At 42.2% G+C, this 15,594-nt stretch overlaps 1 protein-coding gene across 1 annotated transcript; it reads left to right on the plus strand.

Moving 5' to 3' along the window:
• Positions 1-9,440: 9,440 nt before the first annotated feature.
• On the plus strand, positions 9,441-15,090 carry hapln3 (hyaluronan and proteoglycan link protein 3; the record flags this gene model as incomplete). Its single annotated transcript, XM_083894077.1, has 5 exons — positions 9,441-9,462; positions 10,186-10,348; positions 12,363-12,761; positions 13,703-14,009; positions 14,817-15,090. Exons 2-5 carry the CDS (start codon positions 10,201-10,203, stop codon positions 15,088-15,090), a joined length of 1,128 nt encoding a protein of 375 aa, XP_083750203.1. The 5' UTR covers positions 9,441-9,462; positions 10,186-10,200.
• Between the last annotated feature and the right edge of the window lie 504 nt (positions 15,091-15,594).

The raw sequence follows: 15,594 nt of genomic DNA on the forward strand, positions 1-15,594 counted from the left end.
GATGTTTTAACATGTTTTTATTCTTAACAGGTTATGCATGTAAAATGAGAGCGTCATAAGACAGTCACACAACAAAAGAACATAACCGTCTGACAAACATTGATTTTCCTTCGCTGTAAGACGAACAACGTGTTAAAAAACTATGTTTTATTGTAGAAATTGGCTTGAAATTCTAGCAGCCTTTTACTCCAAAACAAGCCGTCAAAGCCGACATTAAAATGAATGATATGTAAAGAAATGCTTCCTGGTAGACTTGTCTTGGACTTCTTTCCGTTTGGTTTCCTGGTGTGACAGCTGGCCAGAGACGGACGGAGGCGTCGAGCCAAACAAGGCAGGAAACTGGAGGCACCACAGTGGGTTTGAGCAGGAAGAATCCGCTCCTGAAAACAACTGCTATTTTAAATCAGTTATGTACCAACATAGACGACATCTCTCCAGGGACTTCACCTCAAAGAGAAGGAAACACATGTCATTTCTGCTCAAATAAATAGTCAAAACTGTCGCTTTGACAAGTGATGAATGGTTTTTAAATAGACTTGTTTATAACTTGGCCCCTCATTTTCGCTTTTTGTCTGCCAGTCGAGGTGAAACTTACATCTGCGAGTTACAAAAAGATGGGAGATTGTAGTGTTTATTTGTTATGACGGCTCATTTCACCGTGCATCTTTTAATCAAGCTCGGAGCTGTCGACCCGAGTCCTGCACTTCACTCTCTTGTTGGTCTTTTATTGAAGTCCTCCTCTCTAATCATTACACTCGCTCTGAAACCACTCTCTCACACACCTTTTATAAGAGGAGTCTTTGCTAATGACAGTGTAGGACTGCACAAACGGACACTGACTCTTTAGTCAGAGCACACAAACGTGACTCAATCTTCATTCATGTCTTCTCTCTCTCTCTCTCTCTCTCTATAGGGAATGTGGTGGCTGACTTGCAGAAGTGACTCCCCTCCATCTCCACGGTCATCCAGAAGTTCACAGAGGCTGCTGGTATTCGCGGCCTCAGGCCAAAACCTTTCATCTGGTGCTTTGGGAAGAACACTGATCTGGTCGCTTCAAACGCTGCTAGAGATAATGACCCAGACGCAGAGAGAGAGAGGGGAACAGGCTGTCACACAGGCTGAGTGAGTGGGGGCTGCAGTCGCTGACTGACTCTGAGGTTTTTATGAGCCCGTATTCTTCAGGCCCAATCAAACCGCCTCTTAACTTTTTATGAAGTTCATTTAATTTGGTTATAAAAGCAACTTCCCTGCCGAACTGAATTGAAGTTCAAAGATTGGTTGTATGACTCTGTGGTCTCTCCGTCCCCCACTTTGATCCAGATTTAATTATCTCTACAGATATATCTTTGGATCACTGTATCACGGTCCACAGAGCACATAGCCTTCTCAATTTGGTGATCTGAATTGACTACAGTGGGTCAAAGTCTCCCCTTATCGCGTTAAAACTGTGAGTTCACAGAATGCTGATCAATCCGATCACTTCCACGTGACTCTCTCGCCGTTTCTCAGTGTAGCAGCGTTCAGATCCTTTTTCCCAATGACAAAACCGTGCTGCACACGAGAAGTGATTCGTTTTATATCAAGATAGACAACGGCACTGCAACACTGCGCGAGAGCTAAGCGAACACTTAACACACACGTGTCAAACTCGAGGCCCGGGGGCCAGATGTGGCCCGCCACGTCATTTTATGTGGCCCGCGAGTGATTAATTGGTTTTAAAAATCTGTGTTAAAATAGGTCTATGCTGCTTTAAGGCGTGCCTTGACCATAAACGACCTTTCCCACAATGCATAGCCATTGCGTTACCCGCAAAGTGACGGCATCCCGCCGCTAGATTGCAGTGTATTATTGTATATGCGTCATGCGACGAGTGAAATTGAGATTGAGACTGTGATCGCAGCAGAATGTGTTCACAAAAGTCACAACCAAAAAAACGATGCTGCAGTGAAAGCTGAAGAAATCACCCGTGCTTCAAAGTCTTTTTCTGAGGGTGCGTTTTTGAAGGAGTGCATGCTGAAGGTGTGTGAGCAGGTCTGCACCGACCAGAAACAGACTCTTAAAACTCTTAGTTTGTCAAGAAACACCATCGCGGACCAGGTTACATCTATAATGCATCATATTTGTAACTTGAATAAGTAATAAATACAGAAAGTTATTCAGCAATATGTTGCGGAGTAATTACCTTTATTTTACATTATATTTGGTTACATTTAGTTACATTTATTCTGTATGACAGTTGCGTCTGGCCCTTTGAGGGTAACAATTATGCTGATGTGGCCCTCAGTGAAAATGAGTTTGACACCCCTGACTTAACAGGAAACACAAAGAAGCGCAGGACAAAAGAAGTCAATTCTACTGTTCAAAACTCGGGTGGTTCAGCAGTTTGATGGGATAAATGCTCCTTGACCCCTCCCGTCTTGTGCTGCCACTGTATACACAAAAAACGCTCCCTCAGTCAGGTCTGATAGTATTGCTCTTTTTCAGGTGAAGGATGCAGCATAAAAACAATTCAAATAACATTGTTTTTTTTTATAAAAACGGCAACAAAATAATAACATTAACAACAAGGAAATTCACCAAAAATACCAATTACATACTACAGCTTTAAATATCTATTGAACAAACTGTGATGAAATTCTACAGACGTTTCCACTTCCTCATAAAAAGGTTGTACATGTGGCCCCCACACTTTATATTATGCGGCCCGCCCCTTAATATCAAATTATAATGAGAACGTCCTTGTCCTCCTTTGCCTGTAGCTAGATTAAAAACAGATTATAATACTAAATATCATTGTTAGCTATTGTCAGGGCAATATTTGTATTATAATACCAATACCTAAGGTTCTAAGAATCACATTTTAAATGTATTTAACATACACATGTAAACATACGTGAGCATGTTTAGTGTTTTATTGTGAACTGAACACTTTTATTTTGAAATATCATCATGAATATCGTTTTATTGTGATAATTTCCCCCAATAGTTGACCTTTTTATTTCACATGACCGGCCCCCTCAGGAGTGTGAGGCCCCTGCCTTTAGACCAGGATGAAGAACACACCATCTACACATCAACATGTTGGCAGTGTCAGTGTGAGCATACTTGAGCGGTAGCACCGCACCACCACACATGTTCTGCTCACAACAGTCTCCATTGGTCTGGCGTGCCGCGCATTCCTTTGCGATAATTTGCCCAACGTGACGTACGTGCAAGTCAATGTGCGGTCGCACATTTCGGGGGCTGCACGTGGACGACCACCGTGCGTTTAAGAACCGCAGAGAGCGGCTCCCTGTCACAGACGTGGGTGAAAGATGACATTTGTGCCTCATGAACCAGAGCGAAACCTTTGAGACACAAAGTCGTGTGTGAATGAGGAAAGAGCAGGAAGTCAGAATAAAGTCTAGTCTAGAGACCAGAGACCAGACACCGAGTGTTAACTTCCCTGAGCTCAGCTCTGGACAAACCACAGCTGATGACATGTTGGTAGCATAATCTGGATGTGGGATTTCTGCCACTGGATGATTTGTTTGTATGTGTTTTTTTTTTAAAAAGCCTTAAATGTAACCTTATTGTAGCTGGACTGTCCACAAGGTCACATAAACTCAAACTGAGGTTAAAATTCCTTTGGCATATAAAAAGTCAGAGGGTTGTTTAGTTTTAGTGAGAACTTGGACTCCCGTGGTTACATTGGCTCCATGACTGTGAGCATGAGAGTGCTGCTCTGTCCTTCACATTACTATTACTGACAGTTCCTTACAAGTACAGTACGGACTGCAATACAATACTGTGTACAGGCATTTATTATTTCTGGAGGATAAATCAAAGTGACCGTGGTGATTGGTGCTCGATCATTAGACGGATTGGCATGTCATTGAGGCAGATGTGTGCAGGAGAGAGGGAGATACACGGTTGGTGTAGTACAGGGCTAGTCAACTAAAATTTCCGGAGGGCCAGCTTTTCGGAAGGTTGTCCAGCCAGTGGGCCGGTCAACCCCTGTACTAATATTTCGTGTTGCATGTACAGTAAACGGATACGAATAGATACAAACTGTTATTTATAGCACTTATTTATTGAAATGGCTGCTAGTTTTGTGCAAAAAAAGCAAAGTAACAAAACCCACCAACATTCAGGTACAATACAATTTGCGTATAGTGCAAAAAGGTGACAGTTACAGTGTCACCAACATTTGGGTATAACAGTCACAATTGACTCTTATTAGGAGGTAACAATATAAAATACATAAAGGTGCAATGGCCACAATAGGCTATTTTTGCAGAAATATAAGTAACAGTACCAATAATATTCAGGTACAATTCAGCTACAGTTGGCTAAAAGTTACAGTACCAACAAGACACAGGTACCGCTACAGTTGGCTCATAGGGCAAAATATTCTGGTACATACAGTACATAGGCTGCCTACAATTACGGCTGTACTAGTATTTGCCAAAAAGGGACGCAAAGTGTCACAAAATGCCAGACATAGGCGAAGCTATGGTTGTATTGGCTTTTTAATAATACGTTCAGTATTTATGGGTTAATGGGCCGCAGGTCGGTCCAAATTGCATGAAGGGCCGTTTCTTAAATTGAATGGCCTTGGATAGCACTCCTGCCTTTGCAGCAAGAAAACCCGGGTTTTTTGCGACCCGGTTGGAACAAGATTGGAGTTTGCATGTTCTCCACGTGTGTGTGTGTGTGTGTGTGTGTGTGTGTGTGTGTGTGTGTGTGTGTGTGTGTGTGTGTGTGTGTGTGTGTGTGTGTGTGTGTGTGTGTGTGTGTGTGTGTGTGTGTGTGTGTGTCTCCAGGTTCTCCGGTGTCCTCCCACAGTCCAAAAACATGGAGATTTGGGGATTAGGAAAATTGGACACTCTAAGTTGACCGTGAGTGTGAAAGTGAATGGTTGTTTGTGTGATGGACTGGTGACCCGTCCAAGGTTGACCACACATTTCATCCTATGTCAGCTGGGATTGGCACCAGCGCCCCCCCTGACCCTCCATATGGAGGATAAAGTAGCAGAAGATGAGTGAGTATAGGAAGGAGATTAACTCTGTTGTGTTTCTCTAGAAACATTAAACCCAAATGCTTTGTTGTTACAGTGCTCCGTGTTATTTTTTAATATATCTGGTCTATATTTTGAATTTGTGTGTTTTCAGTACAGATATAATCACATTTTGGGCACGGGCGCTGTTTTTTTTATGCTATTAAATTCAGTGAAGTATATTTCCTTGTGGATAAAGTTTCCTCGTGGAGCATATTTGATTTGATTCGCTCACTGTGATGAACCAACTTCAGGAGATCTTATCCAAAGAAATATCTCGGCATCTTCTTTGAGGATTTGGCACGAGATTTTTGTTAATAATGTTCCGCTGCTCGTGAATCGTATTGTCTTTGGTGGTCATGTGGCGTTTCATTAGATGAACATGGTTTGGAGTGAAATGTACAGATAGTCCTTTCTAATTAATATATGTGCCAAATGTAATAACCGGTGTGACGAAGAAGAACCTCACAGAGCCACTGCTGCGGAAAGTTTTTTGGCGAAACTTCACGATTCAGGAAAGAAGAGTAGAAAAAGAGAGAATTGTGGGAATGTGCTAAATAAACAAAACTTTCTTTTTCATTTTTTAACCATAAATATCCTTAAACATCCTCCTCACTGTCTCTCAACCTCAACCCACAAACACCGCTGCTCCACTGAGTTAGTGGTGGTCTTTGGTTTCTTGTAAGTCCGCTGAGTGTCAGTCAAGTAAGAAAGTCAAAACACCAGTGGCTGAAAGGCTCTGACCACAGAGGAAGGCAATCGCATGCAACAGGAGTCACAAAAGCTCTTCAGAGGATGACAGTGTTGTGTCAGACAATAATACAACTCTCGCAGGTCATTAGCGTTCACTGCGTGCCAGTGTCAGAAGGGCAGCTTCCATCTGCACCGTGATAATCAGCCATCACTCAGATGTTGGGGGCGTTGGTTGCAGGAGCAGCACATTCTCCGAGGCCCCAGCGGAGCCCTGGAATTGCTCTTGTTTTCCACCGCAGGCGGCTTCAGCTCGTGACTGAAATACGAGTTTGTGTGGCAATAAAGCACTGTGTTACTCGAGGCCGTGGCAAAACATTGTGGGGGGGGGGGACATGGAATACGCTCTGTCAGCCGCAGCATACCAGCGGAGCAGAAGCTGGCGGCCTTGACGAGATGTGTGCTATTGTTTCAGGAGGACGACTTTTACTCCACGCTTGACAAAGCTGTGCCATAAAATGTCAGTGATTTGATGTTGTTCATAAAAGGTGCAGCCTCACATGGTTACACAGTTTCTCTATAACTCACGTATATTAGGAAGAGTTTACAGCAAGTTCAGCTGCTTTTGGGTGATTTCCATTTCTATTTTTAAACTTTACAACTCCTGTCTGAAGGTTAGCCTCAGAATGGATTATACCATTTGGACAAAATGTACAGTACACGTGAATTTTTAACTCTTTACCCTACACTGCCGTTCAAAAGTTTGGGGTCACCTATACAATTTTTTTGTATTTTGATACAAGATACCAAGTCAAAATTATGAGATAAAAAGTCATAATTATGAAATAATAAGTCGAATTTAAGAGATACTATCTCATAGTTATGAGATAGAAAGTCATAATTATGAGATAAAAAGTCATAATTATGAGATATAAATTAAATTAAAATTAAATTAATAAAGTGGTGGAAGATGTCATCCATAGTTTTCCATTAAAAGTCAGACTTTTATTCATCAAAAAAGCTGCAAAATGAATATAAAATATAGTCAAGACATTGACAAGATTAGAAATAATGATTTTTATTCAAAATTCATAATTTTACCCTTTTGTCAAAGAATCATTGCACAAGGGTTTTCAAGGGTTTTCTAATCATCCAATAACCTTCTAACACGATTAGCAAACACAATGTACCATTAGAACACTAGAAATGGGCCTCTATACACTTATGTACATATTCCATTTAAAACCAGACGTTTGCAGCTAGAATAGTCGTTTACCACATTAACAATGTATAGAGTGTATTTCTCATTCATATATTCATTGAAAAATTTTGCTTTTCCTTCAAAAATAAGGACATTTCTAAGTGAGCCCAAACTTTTGAACGGTACATGTATCGTGTGTTCTACTGATGCCTGTTTTGGTTTAAAAGTTGAGACCACACGTCGTGGAAAGAGATGAGGTCATGAAACAGGTCAGCTGGGTTGAACTGACCCCTATCAATTTTTAACAAGTGCAAGGTGAAGAGGTGCAAACGCACTCAGGTTCCATCTGCAAGCGAAGACGTCATATACAATAAGATCATGTGAAGTCATATTGTTTGAATTACAACTGACACTGTAGTTTTCACCTCATTTCATGTCCCATTGTTATTTGTGATCAAGTATCGTGGAAAATTTAAGGAACAAGTTCACATTTCGTGTCAGGAAACTGCAGGTCCGGAAAATAATGTCCTCGACAGCTGTTTCCGACCTCGTAAAAAAAAAAAAAAAAAAAAAAGCACACCGGGTCATTATAGGGGTCAGATATATTCAGTCTGTCAAGTTTTGGGATATATCGGTCGATCTCCGGGGGATTTAAACGACGGGCAGTGAACTCTGACGGACAGTGGCGTGCACAGACGTTTGGAAGAGCAGGGGCGGAAATTAAAAGGCAGACATGTCCAAGGACACACCTTTTGACTGACCCTTTTTGACTGGAGGGGCACCCATAGGGAATGAAGTTGCAAGGGTATCTTAAAGGGCACTGCATCACTTTTCTCCACTGGAAAGTCACTCCTTTAGAAACAGTTATATGCCTTAGAGTCTACAGTAGGACACTTCCTCATATTTTTACCACTCTAGAGGGTTCTTTAGCACGTGGCTTGTGACTGTAGTGTGTTTTCGTCCATTAGGGCACCCCTCAATCCCCCTCAATGTTGCTGCTGCTTGGACGTGCTCTCCCGGTCGTAACTCTGTCTTTTACTGTTATCATATTGTTAACTACATTGTCTCAGCCCTTTGTAAATGATGATGAATTGTTGCTGTGTTACAGGGTGTAGCAGCTCCTCGTGTGTTCACACACGGGGGGAAAACACATCAACAGCGGACTGAGTTTCGCATTGTTGTGGAGCTGAATCTTGGATGGTCCTGAGGGTTTACCGTAATGACAAGTATATGGACGCAAAGCTCTGTTTCTCTTCACTTTCCATCTTCTACTGCTTGATCCTCCACACGATGGTCGTGGCCGTGCCAATCTAAGCTGACATAGGGTGAAAGGCAGGGTCACACCCTTAGACAGTTTTTGAATTTTCTAGATATCACAACTGGTCTAGGAGTTACGGTAATGAGAAGTACACTCTTAGAAATAAAAGTGCTAAGTAGAACCATATAAGGTTCTTCAGCTTGTCCTCATAGGAGAACCCTTTTTGGCTCCAGGTAGAACCTTTTTTATAACGGTTCCACCAAGAACCCTTTTAAAACCCTTTATTCGGGAAAGGGCTTTTAAAGGGGTTCTCTGGATCAAAATGTTTCTTACTGGAACCATTAGTGTTACCAAGAACCCTTTCTTCTGGAAAGGGTGTTTCAGAAGCAATATGCTTCCAGGTAGAACCTCAGCCCTTGTAGAAAGACCCTTTGCGAACCCTTATTTCTAAGAGTGTACGCATGCCAAATCCGGCGACGACCCAAACATGGAGTGGTTCCATGGGAGTAGAACACTGTGACTCAAATTCAAAACACCATCATTAATGCTGGGTGATTTTTACCCGAGATAATAAATACACCCAATAAAAAGTACTGGTCATCAAAATATATCAAAACATGACAATGCATGACAAATTTGAGTAGTGTTCTTTTATTTTAAACTGTGTCATGTCTAACAAAATGAATGAAAAGCATCATGAGGGGACCATATAAAAATGCTCCAAAATGACTGAAAAATTAGTTATTTGGGAACAAAAAAAATCTTAAAAAAAGAATGAAGATGAAAACTTGGTTTTCATGAAAATCGCAAATATTTATTTGCAATGGCAATGGTGTTCTAGGGTTAAACATCTGTGTGAGTGTATGCTTATTGAAATTACAACACACTTCTGTGTATGTTTAGTGCAAGATTTTCCACTGAGTTGCCCCTTTTTTCTCTGACCCCTGACCCCTGGATTGTGTGTGCACGTCACTGTTGATGTCCTGTTAACAGTGGTTTATGTGTCAGTGTGTTATAACTCTCTGGTACTGTGAGCATCATTCACTGTGTGCTGCCTGCCACTATCTATTGTATGCACTGGGGACCGTGTGTGATGACGTCACTGCGGGGGCTCCGCTCACCTCAGAGGGGATGCCTCGTCTCGTGACGTCGCCAAGCGTTTCCCGTGAACGCGCAGCGCTCCCACAGCGCGCGAGACAGAGAGAGAGAGAGAGAGAGAGAGAGCACAGAGGATGAGACGAGCTGAGGACACGCTGCGTGGACAAGCTCTTTTATGTGAGTCTTTATCTTTTCCCCTCGTGAACGGACGATCATATCGCGGATTAAACCCGGGTTTTATTTAACTTAATTTCATCTTTCAGACAGACTGCGCGCGTGGACGTGAGATGAATTCATGTTTTTAATTCTGCTGCTAGAGAGGAAACTTTACAAACTATAGGCAATGACATGAGTTTAGCAAAAACATCGTTTTAATGTGTTTACATTTGAATATTGTAGACACTGATTCGGCTACTTTTAAGATTTGTGTCTGGATGAAAAATTGTGTCTGTCATTCATGTGTATCTACATATCATTTCACTCGCAGAAATATTTTTATTTATTTATTCTACTTCAATGTTACCAGTTGTAATTTAAATGCATTTAAATAATAATATGAATTATTTCAAAAATAATTCTATTGTAATTGACGTTTAACATTTCAGATTCCCATTTTTTTTTGATTTATTGAGCTATTTATCTTGATATTTTACAAGCTGTGGATGAGAACATGTCAATAGTGAAAGCCAGTCTCACTTTCTTACTTTGTGTTTTAATATTCTGTAAAAACCATGTGTGAAATTGTGAAACTACTGTTTGAATTGAACTGTGACACAGCTCAATATCGCTGGACTGTGATTTTACACAGTGTCTGGTATTTATGACAGTCTGGAGACAAGGGGGAGGTTAAAAAAAAAAACACTCACAAAAAAAAACTCCACTGTATTTGTTATTCTGCAGAGGACAGACAGCGCCATGCTCAGTCTACTGCGCCCCCTACTGGCCGTCTGCTGGTACACGCTCCTGCTGCAGCTGCTGCTGCCCGGCGGTCAGTGCTGGATCCGCAGATACAACAACGGCTTTCACTACCAGGACATCGCCAACGGCAACGGCAACGGAGAGAGTAAGTCCTTCTCCTCTGGCTGTCACTGTCTTGCTCAAGGACACATAGACTAGCAGAGCCAGGAGTAGAACCCACAACCTTCCAGTTGAATGACAACTTGCCCTACCACTGATCAAAACTACTCTCACTTTTTTTTTTAATACTTTAACTTCTAAAACTTAAGTAAATTTGATATCAAATTTTTTTTGATATACTTTTTGATATATAAGACTTTATTTAAGTAATATTATAAAAAAAAAGTGACTTCAACATCTACTAAAGTCATTTCCTTGTAAGATACTTGTACTTTTACTCAAGTATCCCTTTATGGTACTTGAGTAAGAGTATGTAAAGTAAGTAACTGGTGTGTGTGTGTTCTTGTATTCTTGGGGGTAGAAGAGCTGCTGTTATGGTTAGGGTTGAAATCGGGTTTAAAGGTGCCATATGTAAGAATGTGGCCAAAAACGGTTAATACATTCAAATTAAAAATACTGAGGTCTTTTAGGTTTCGTTTTCTGATGTAACTGGCAACCCGTGGTTGCTCGGCAGCTGAGACTCTACTGACTGCAATGATTGGTATACGGCAGTAGGTGGAGCCACATGCCAAACCATGATTTAAAAACATAAACATGATTTGCAGTCTGCAAAATATTTTTTTGAATGTATATAATACATTTTGTCTGTTCTGTTGTTGTTGGTGAGTTCAGTTTGTTATATGAACATTATTCCTGAGTCTCTGTGACATATTAGGAGGATTTTATGGCCATTTGCTTTAGATTTAGGGTAAAGGTCAGGGTTAGACGTTTAGTTGTGATGGTTAAGGTTAGGGTAACGGGTGTCCTCACTATGAATGAAGTGCATACGTGTGTGTCTCTCTGTGTGTGTGTGTGCTGCACATGTGAGACACAGATCAGTCACACACAGTTGTGTACATGATAACACAGCTGGCAGGAAGTCACCTGGATTTGTGGAGGCAAGACAACTATAATTCAGAAAAACCGCAGTAGACAACCAGGTCATAAAAACAAACTCCACTTGTGATTGATGTGAGCTTTCTGTTTCCATGGTGTGTGTGTGTGTGTGTGTGTGTGTGTGTGTGTGTGTGTGTGTGTGTTTGTGTTGGTGTGTATTCATGTATTTGTTGCCTCTTTAGGACCTTTTCTGGCATAAACAATGTCCTTGTCAGGACCAGTAGTCCTCATAAGACCACAACCTTGTCCTGCTGATGAGACGGAACATATTTTCTGAGAAACCAAACATTGATAATGGAAGTGTTCACTGTCCTAAGAAGAATAGCTGCACAATTGTGTGTGTGTGTGTGTGTGTGTGTGTGTGTGTGTGTGTGTGTGTGTGTGTGTGTGTGTGTGTGTGTGTGTGAGAGTGTGTGTGTGTGTGTGTGTGTGTGTGTGTGTGTGTGTGTGTGTGTGTGTGTGTGTGTGAGAGAGAGAGAGAGAGAGAGAGAGAGCTCCGGCTCCAGGTAAATGAACAAAAACAGGTGTTTGGTAGTTAGCGTTACAACAGAGCCTCCTGAGGTGCCGACAAACAGCTGGAGTCATATGGCAGCAAAAACAAAGGCTTATTGGTTCCGCTGCACTCTTAGAAATAAGGGTTCCAAAAGAGTTATTCTATAAGGGCTGTGGTTCTACCTGGAACCATTTACTTCTGAAAGAGTTTTTCAAGGGTTCTTGGTAACACTAATGGTTCCAGTAAGAACCATTTTGGTCCAGAGAACCCCTTTAAAACCCCTTTCCTGAATAAAGGGTTTTAAAAGGGTTCTTGGTGGAACCCTTCAAAAGGGTTCTCCTATGAGGACAAGTCGAAGAACCTTATACGGTTCTACTTAGCACTTTTATTTCTAAGAGTGTGCATATGTGTTTGATCACTTTAGTATTTTAAATCCTCTCAGGTACAGTTCACCTGTGAATGCATTTTGTATAGCTAGACACATCATTGTATGTAATCCCATCAAAATCTCAATTGTAGAGAGAAACTTTCTGAATAAACATGTATTTGTGGTGCTTTGTGTCTTTCCCAGTCTATTTCAATGGGATTCGTCTCCACGTGGAATCCCCGCTGCCTTCAGTTTCAGCCTCCAGGGGGAGCAGTGTTACCCTGCCCTGCCACTACCACTATGAGCCTGAGGTTGCCACACCACGCAGGACTCGGGTCAAGTGGTCCTGGCTGCCCGCCCAGACCGTTGCTGCACCTGCTTCCCCAGAAGCCCTGGCCAGGGAGACTGAGGTCATGGTTGCCATGGGCAACCGTCAACGCAGCTATGGCAACTTCCGTGGCCGTGTGCGCCTGAGGCGCTCAGCACCTGGGGACATGTCTCTGGTGATCAATGAGCTGCAACTGAACGACACGGGGCGATACCGCTGTGAGGTCATCGATGGTCTGGAGGATGAGAGCGTGACCGTGGAGCTGGAGCTGCGAGGTGAGACTTTGTTTTGACCTCTTGACCTCTTGACCTCTTCCTCCTGCAGTATATTTAGTGTAGATACAACATTTTAAAGGTGCTTTTTGTTCACACAATGCAATTTTCAGATATGTATGATGATGATGTAGATTTTTTCAAAAGATGGGGTCTCGCTCTAAATGACCGTTACATAAACATGTGAAAAATTGGATGGGGAACGATCGAAAAACCAGGCTTCATTTAGCTCCATATCGCAGTGCTGTCTGTGGTCTCTGTCATGTTTTTCTCCCTCTGACGAACTCGTGTTTTTTGTGATTCTGCTGCTGTTATCCCATCCTGGTTCCTGATTAGCTTGAGTGGCTTGAGTCGTCGCAGACTTTCCAACATACTGGAAATGAGCTCGACGTCTGCAGTGCATCAAAAAGACCTCCTCAGGTCTCCTCAGGCTGTGTCTTTGAACATGTCAGACTCAGTGATTGCCAACTGCCAATCATGAGTCATGAGTTACTTGCAAAACTCATTGTTGTGCAAATGTTTTGGACTTGTAGTCTACTACTACCAGAAATCAAGTGTTGTCATTTTGGAACCTGCTTTTGCAAATGCTTTTCTTTGGTTGTTATTTATTACCACTGCAGTGCTGTTTGGGTCTAAAAAAAAAAAAAAATCAAAAACAGAGTGGAAGCATAAATGAATATCCAACTCTTATTCACCAGATGGACAGAATCACAATACAATTTGCTCACAAGTTTGCTGGAATAACTTAAAAGCTGATTTTGTTCCAAACTGCTCTGTGTCCAAAAACACCCTTAATACAGGTTTAATGCACATGTGCACCAGTCACTTTACCTTATCATTCTGTATGTATTTACTGTAGGCCAACACAACAACAACATATGACAACATCAGAGAAATCATACTGAGGACACGTGATGATTTTAAACCCTTCTCCTCGTGTGCAGGTGTGGTGTTTCCCTACTACTCCCAGAAAGGGCGCTACCGTTTTAACTTCTTTGGGGCCCAACAAGCGTGTCAGGATCAGGACGCCACTCTGGCCACGTTTGAGCAGCTCTTCACTGCGTGGGAGGAGGGACTCGACTGGTGTAACGCCGGTTGGTTGGCTGATGGCACCGTGCACTACCCGATCACAATGCCACGTGATGGCTGTGGGGGCGTGGATTTAGCTCCTGGTGTGCGAAGCTATGGACAACGTCATGGCCTCCTCCACAGCTATGATGCCTTCTGCTTCTCTGCCTCTATTAAGGGTCAGTACGAGAATGTGTTAACTATTGTTAAGGTCCAGCGTGTAAGAATTAGTCAGTAAATTTACATACACAATTTTTAATAGAGCTTAGGCCATAGTCCGATTAAGATTGGACAACTTGCCGAGTCTGAGTATACATGTGTAGGAGCAAATCTATTTATCGGCTGTGTACCTCTGACTCTAGCACTGTATCTCTGTATAAACTAGTCCTGTTGAACTTTACGACACAACATACCTGTTGTACATCTCGTCTCAGTCCAAAAGTGGGTCTTCTCCAAAGTGTTCGCTCTCGCCGACGCCGACGTAATGCAGTACTATAAACTGCTACTAAGTATTATAAATTGCAGTTTACTGTATATGTTATTTCCTTCTACGTCTGGAGACTGGGGAGAATTTTTGGTGCAAGTGCAGAACGGCAAGTCCGACTCCAGTCTGACTAAGCGTATACATGCAGGAGTAATCAGACTATGCATTGCATTATCCAGGAATGTTAATCTGATTAAGACTACTTCGATTGTAGTCGGGCTAACGTGATTACATGACATTAAGGAAACCGAATTATTGCCTTAGTCCGACTAAATTCTGACTTTTAACATGCATGTAAACGTGTGACATCTAAAGGTGAGTCTGCATATTGTAAGAAAGAAAGGACTCCTCTCCTCACCCCCAAAGTAATTATACACTTTTACAAACATACTTAAAGGTAGTATCTTCATTTTTTTGCCACCAAGCTGTCCTACATGTTACACATCGCACCTTGAAAACTAAATGACGATTGTATTAAATGTATGATTCTCTTCTGTCGTAGGCAGCATATACTTCTTAAATCACCCGACCAAGCTCAACTTCACTGAAGCAGTCCAGGCCTGTGCCACTGATGGAAGTCAGATTGCCAAAGTGGGCCAGCTGTACGCTGCGTGGAGGCTGTTGGGGTTCGACCGCTGCGATGCCGGCTGGCTGGCTGACGGGAGCGTGCGATATCCAATCACAAAAGTGCGGGCTAACTGTGGCCCTCCTGAACCAGGGGTGCGTAGTTTTGGGTTCCCACCTGTGTACCTAAAGTTCGGCGTCTACTGTTACCGGTAGAGACAACACAAGACAGAAACAAACCACTCTGACAGCACACTGGGTCAAAGCTTTGCTCGGCAGGTTAGCATTAGCTGTAGCCTGGATGCAAATTAGCAGTTAGCCAGTTTGTTCATTTTTGAGCTGTTTTAAAGAGAGACCACTTGGGTCAAATCGCTCTCCACCTCCATTAGACTGAAACTCACATCTCAGTATTGAACTTAACTACTAGTCAACAACTGTTTTTGCACTATTACTTAGTCATGTCAACACTATATGGTCAGTTGTATGTAGACACTGCAAAATGACATCCATTTCAAGTAGAGGGCATTAATATGCTGCTGCAACAGACTCCACTTTTCTGGGAAGACTTGGATCCCAGCTGCAAGTATTTGATTCTTTCAGCCACAGAAGCATAACTGAGGTCAACACTAATGTTGGGTGACTTGGTCAGACTTTTACAGCCGAAGATGTTGGATGAGGTTGAGTGTGTGTGAAGGGTAGTCAGATTCTTCCAGAAATTGA

This window comes from Microchirus variegatus, assembly GCF_963457635.1.
Source record: "Microchirus variegatus genome assembly, chromosome: 8".
Taxonomy (NCBI): Eukaryota; Metazoa; Chordata; class Actinopteri; order Pleuronectiformes; family Soleidae; genus Microchirus; species Microchirus variegatus.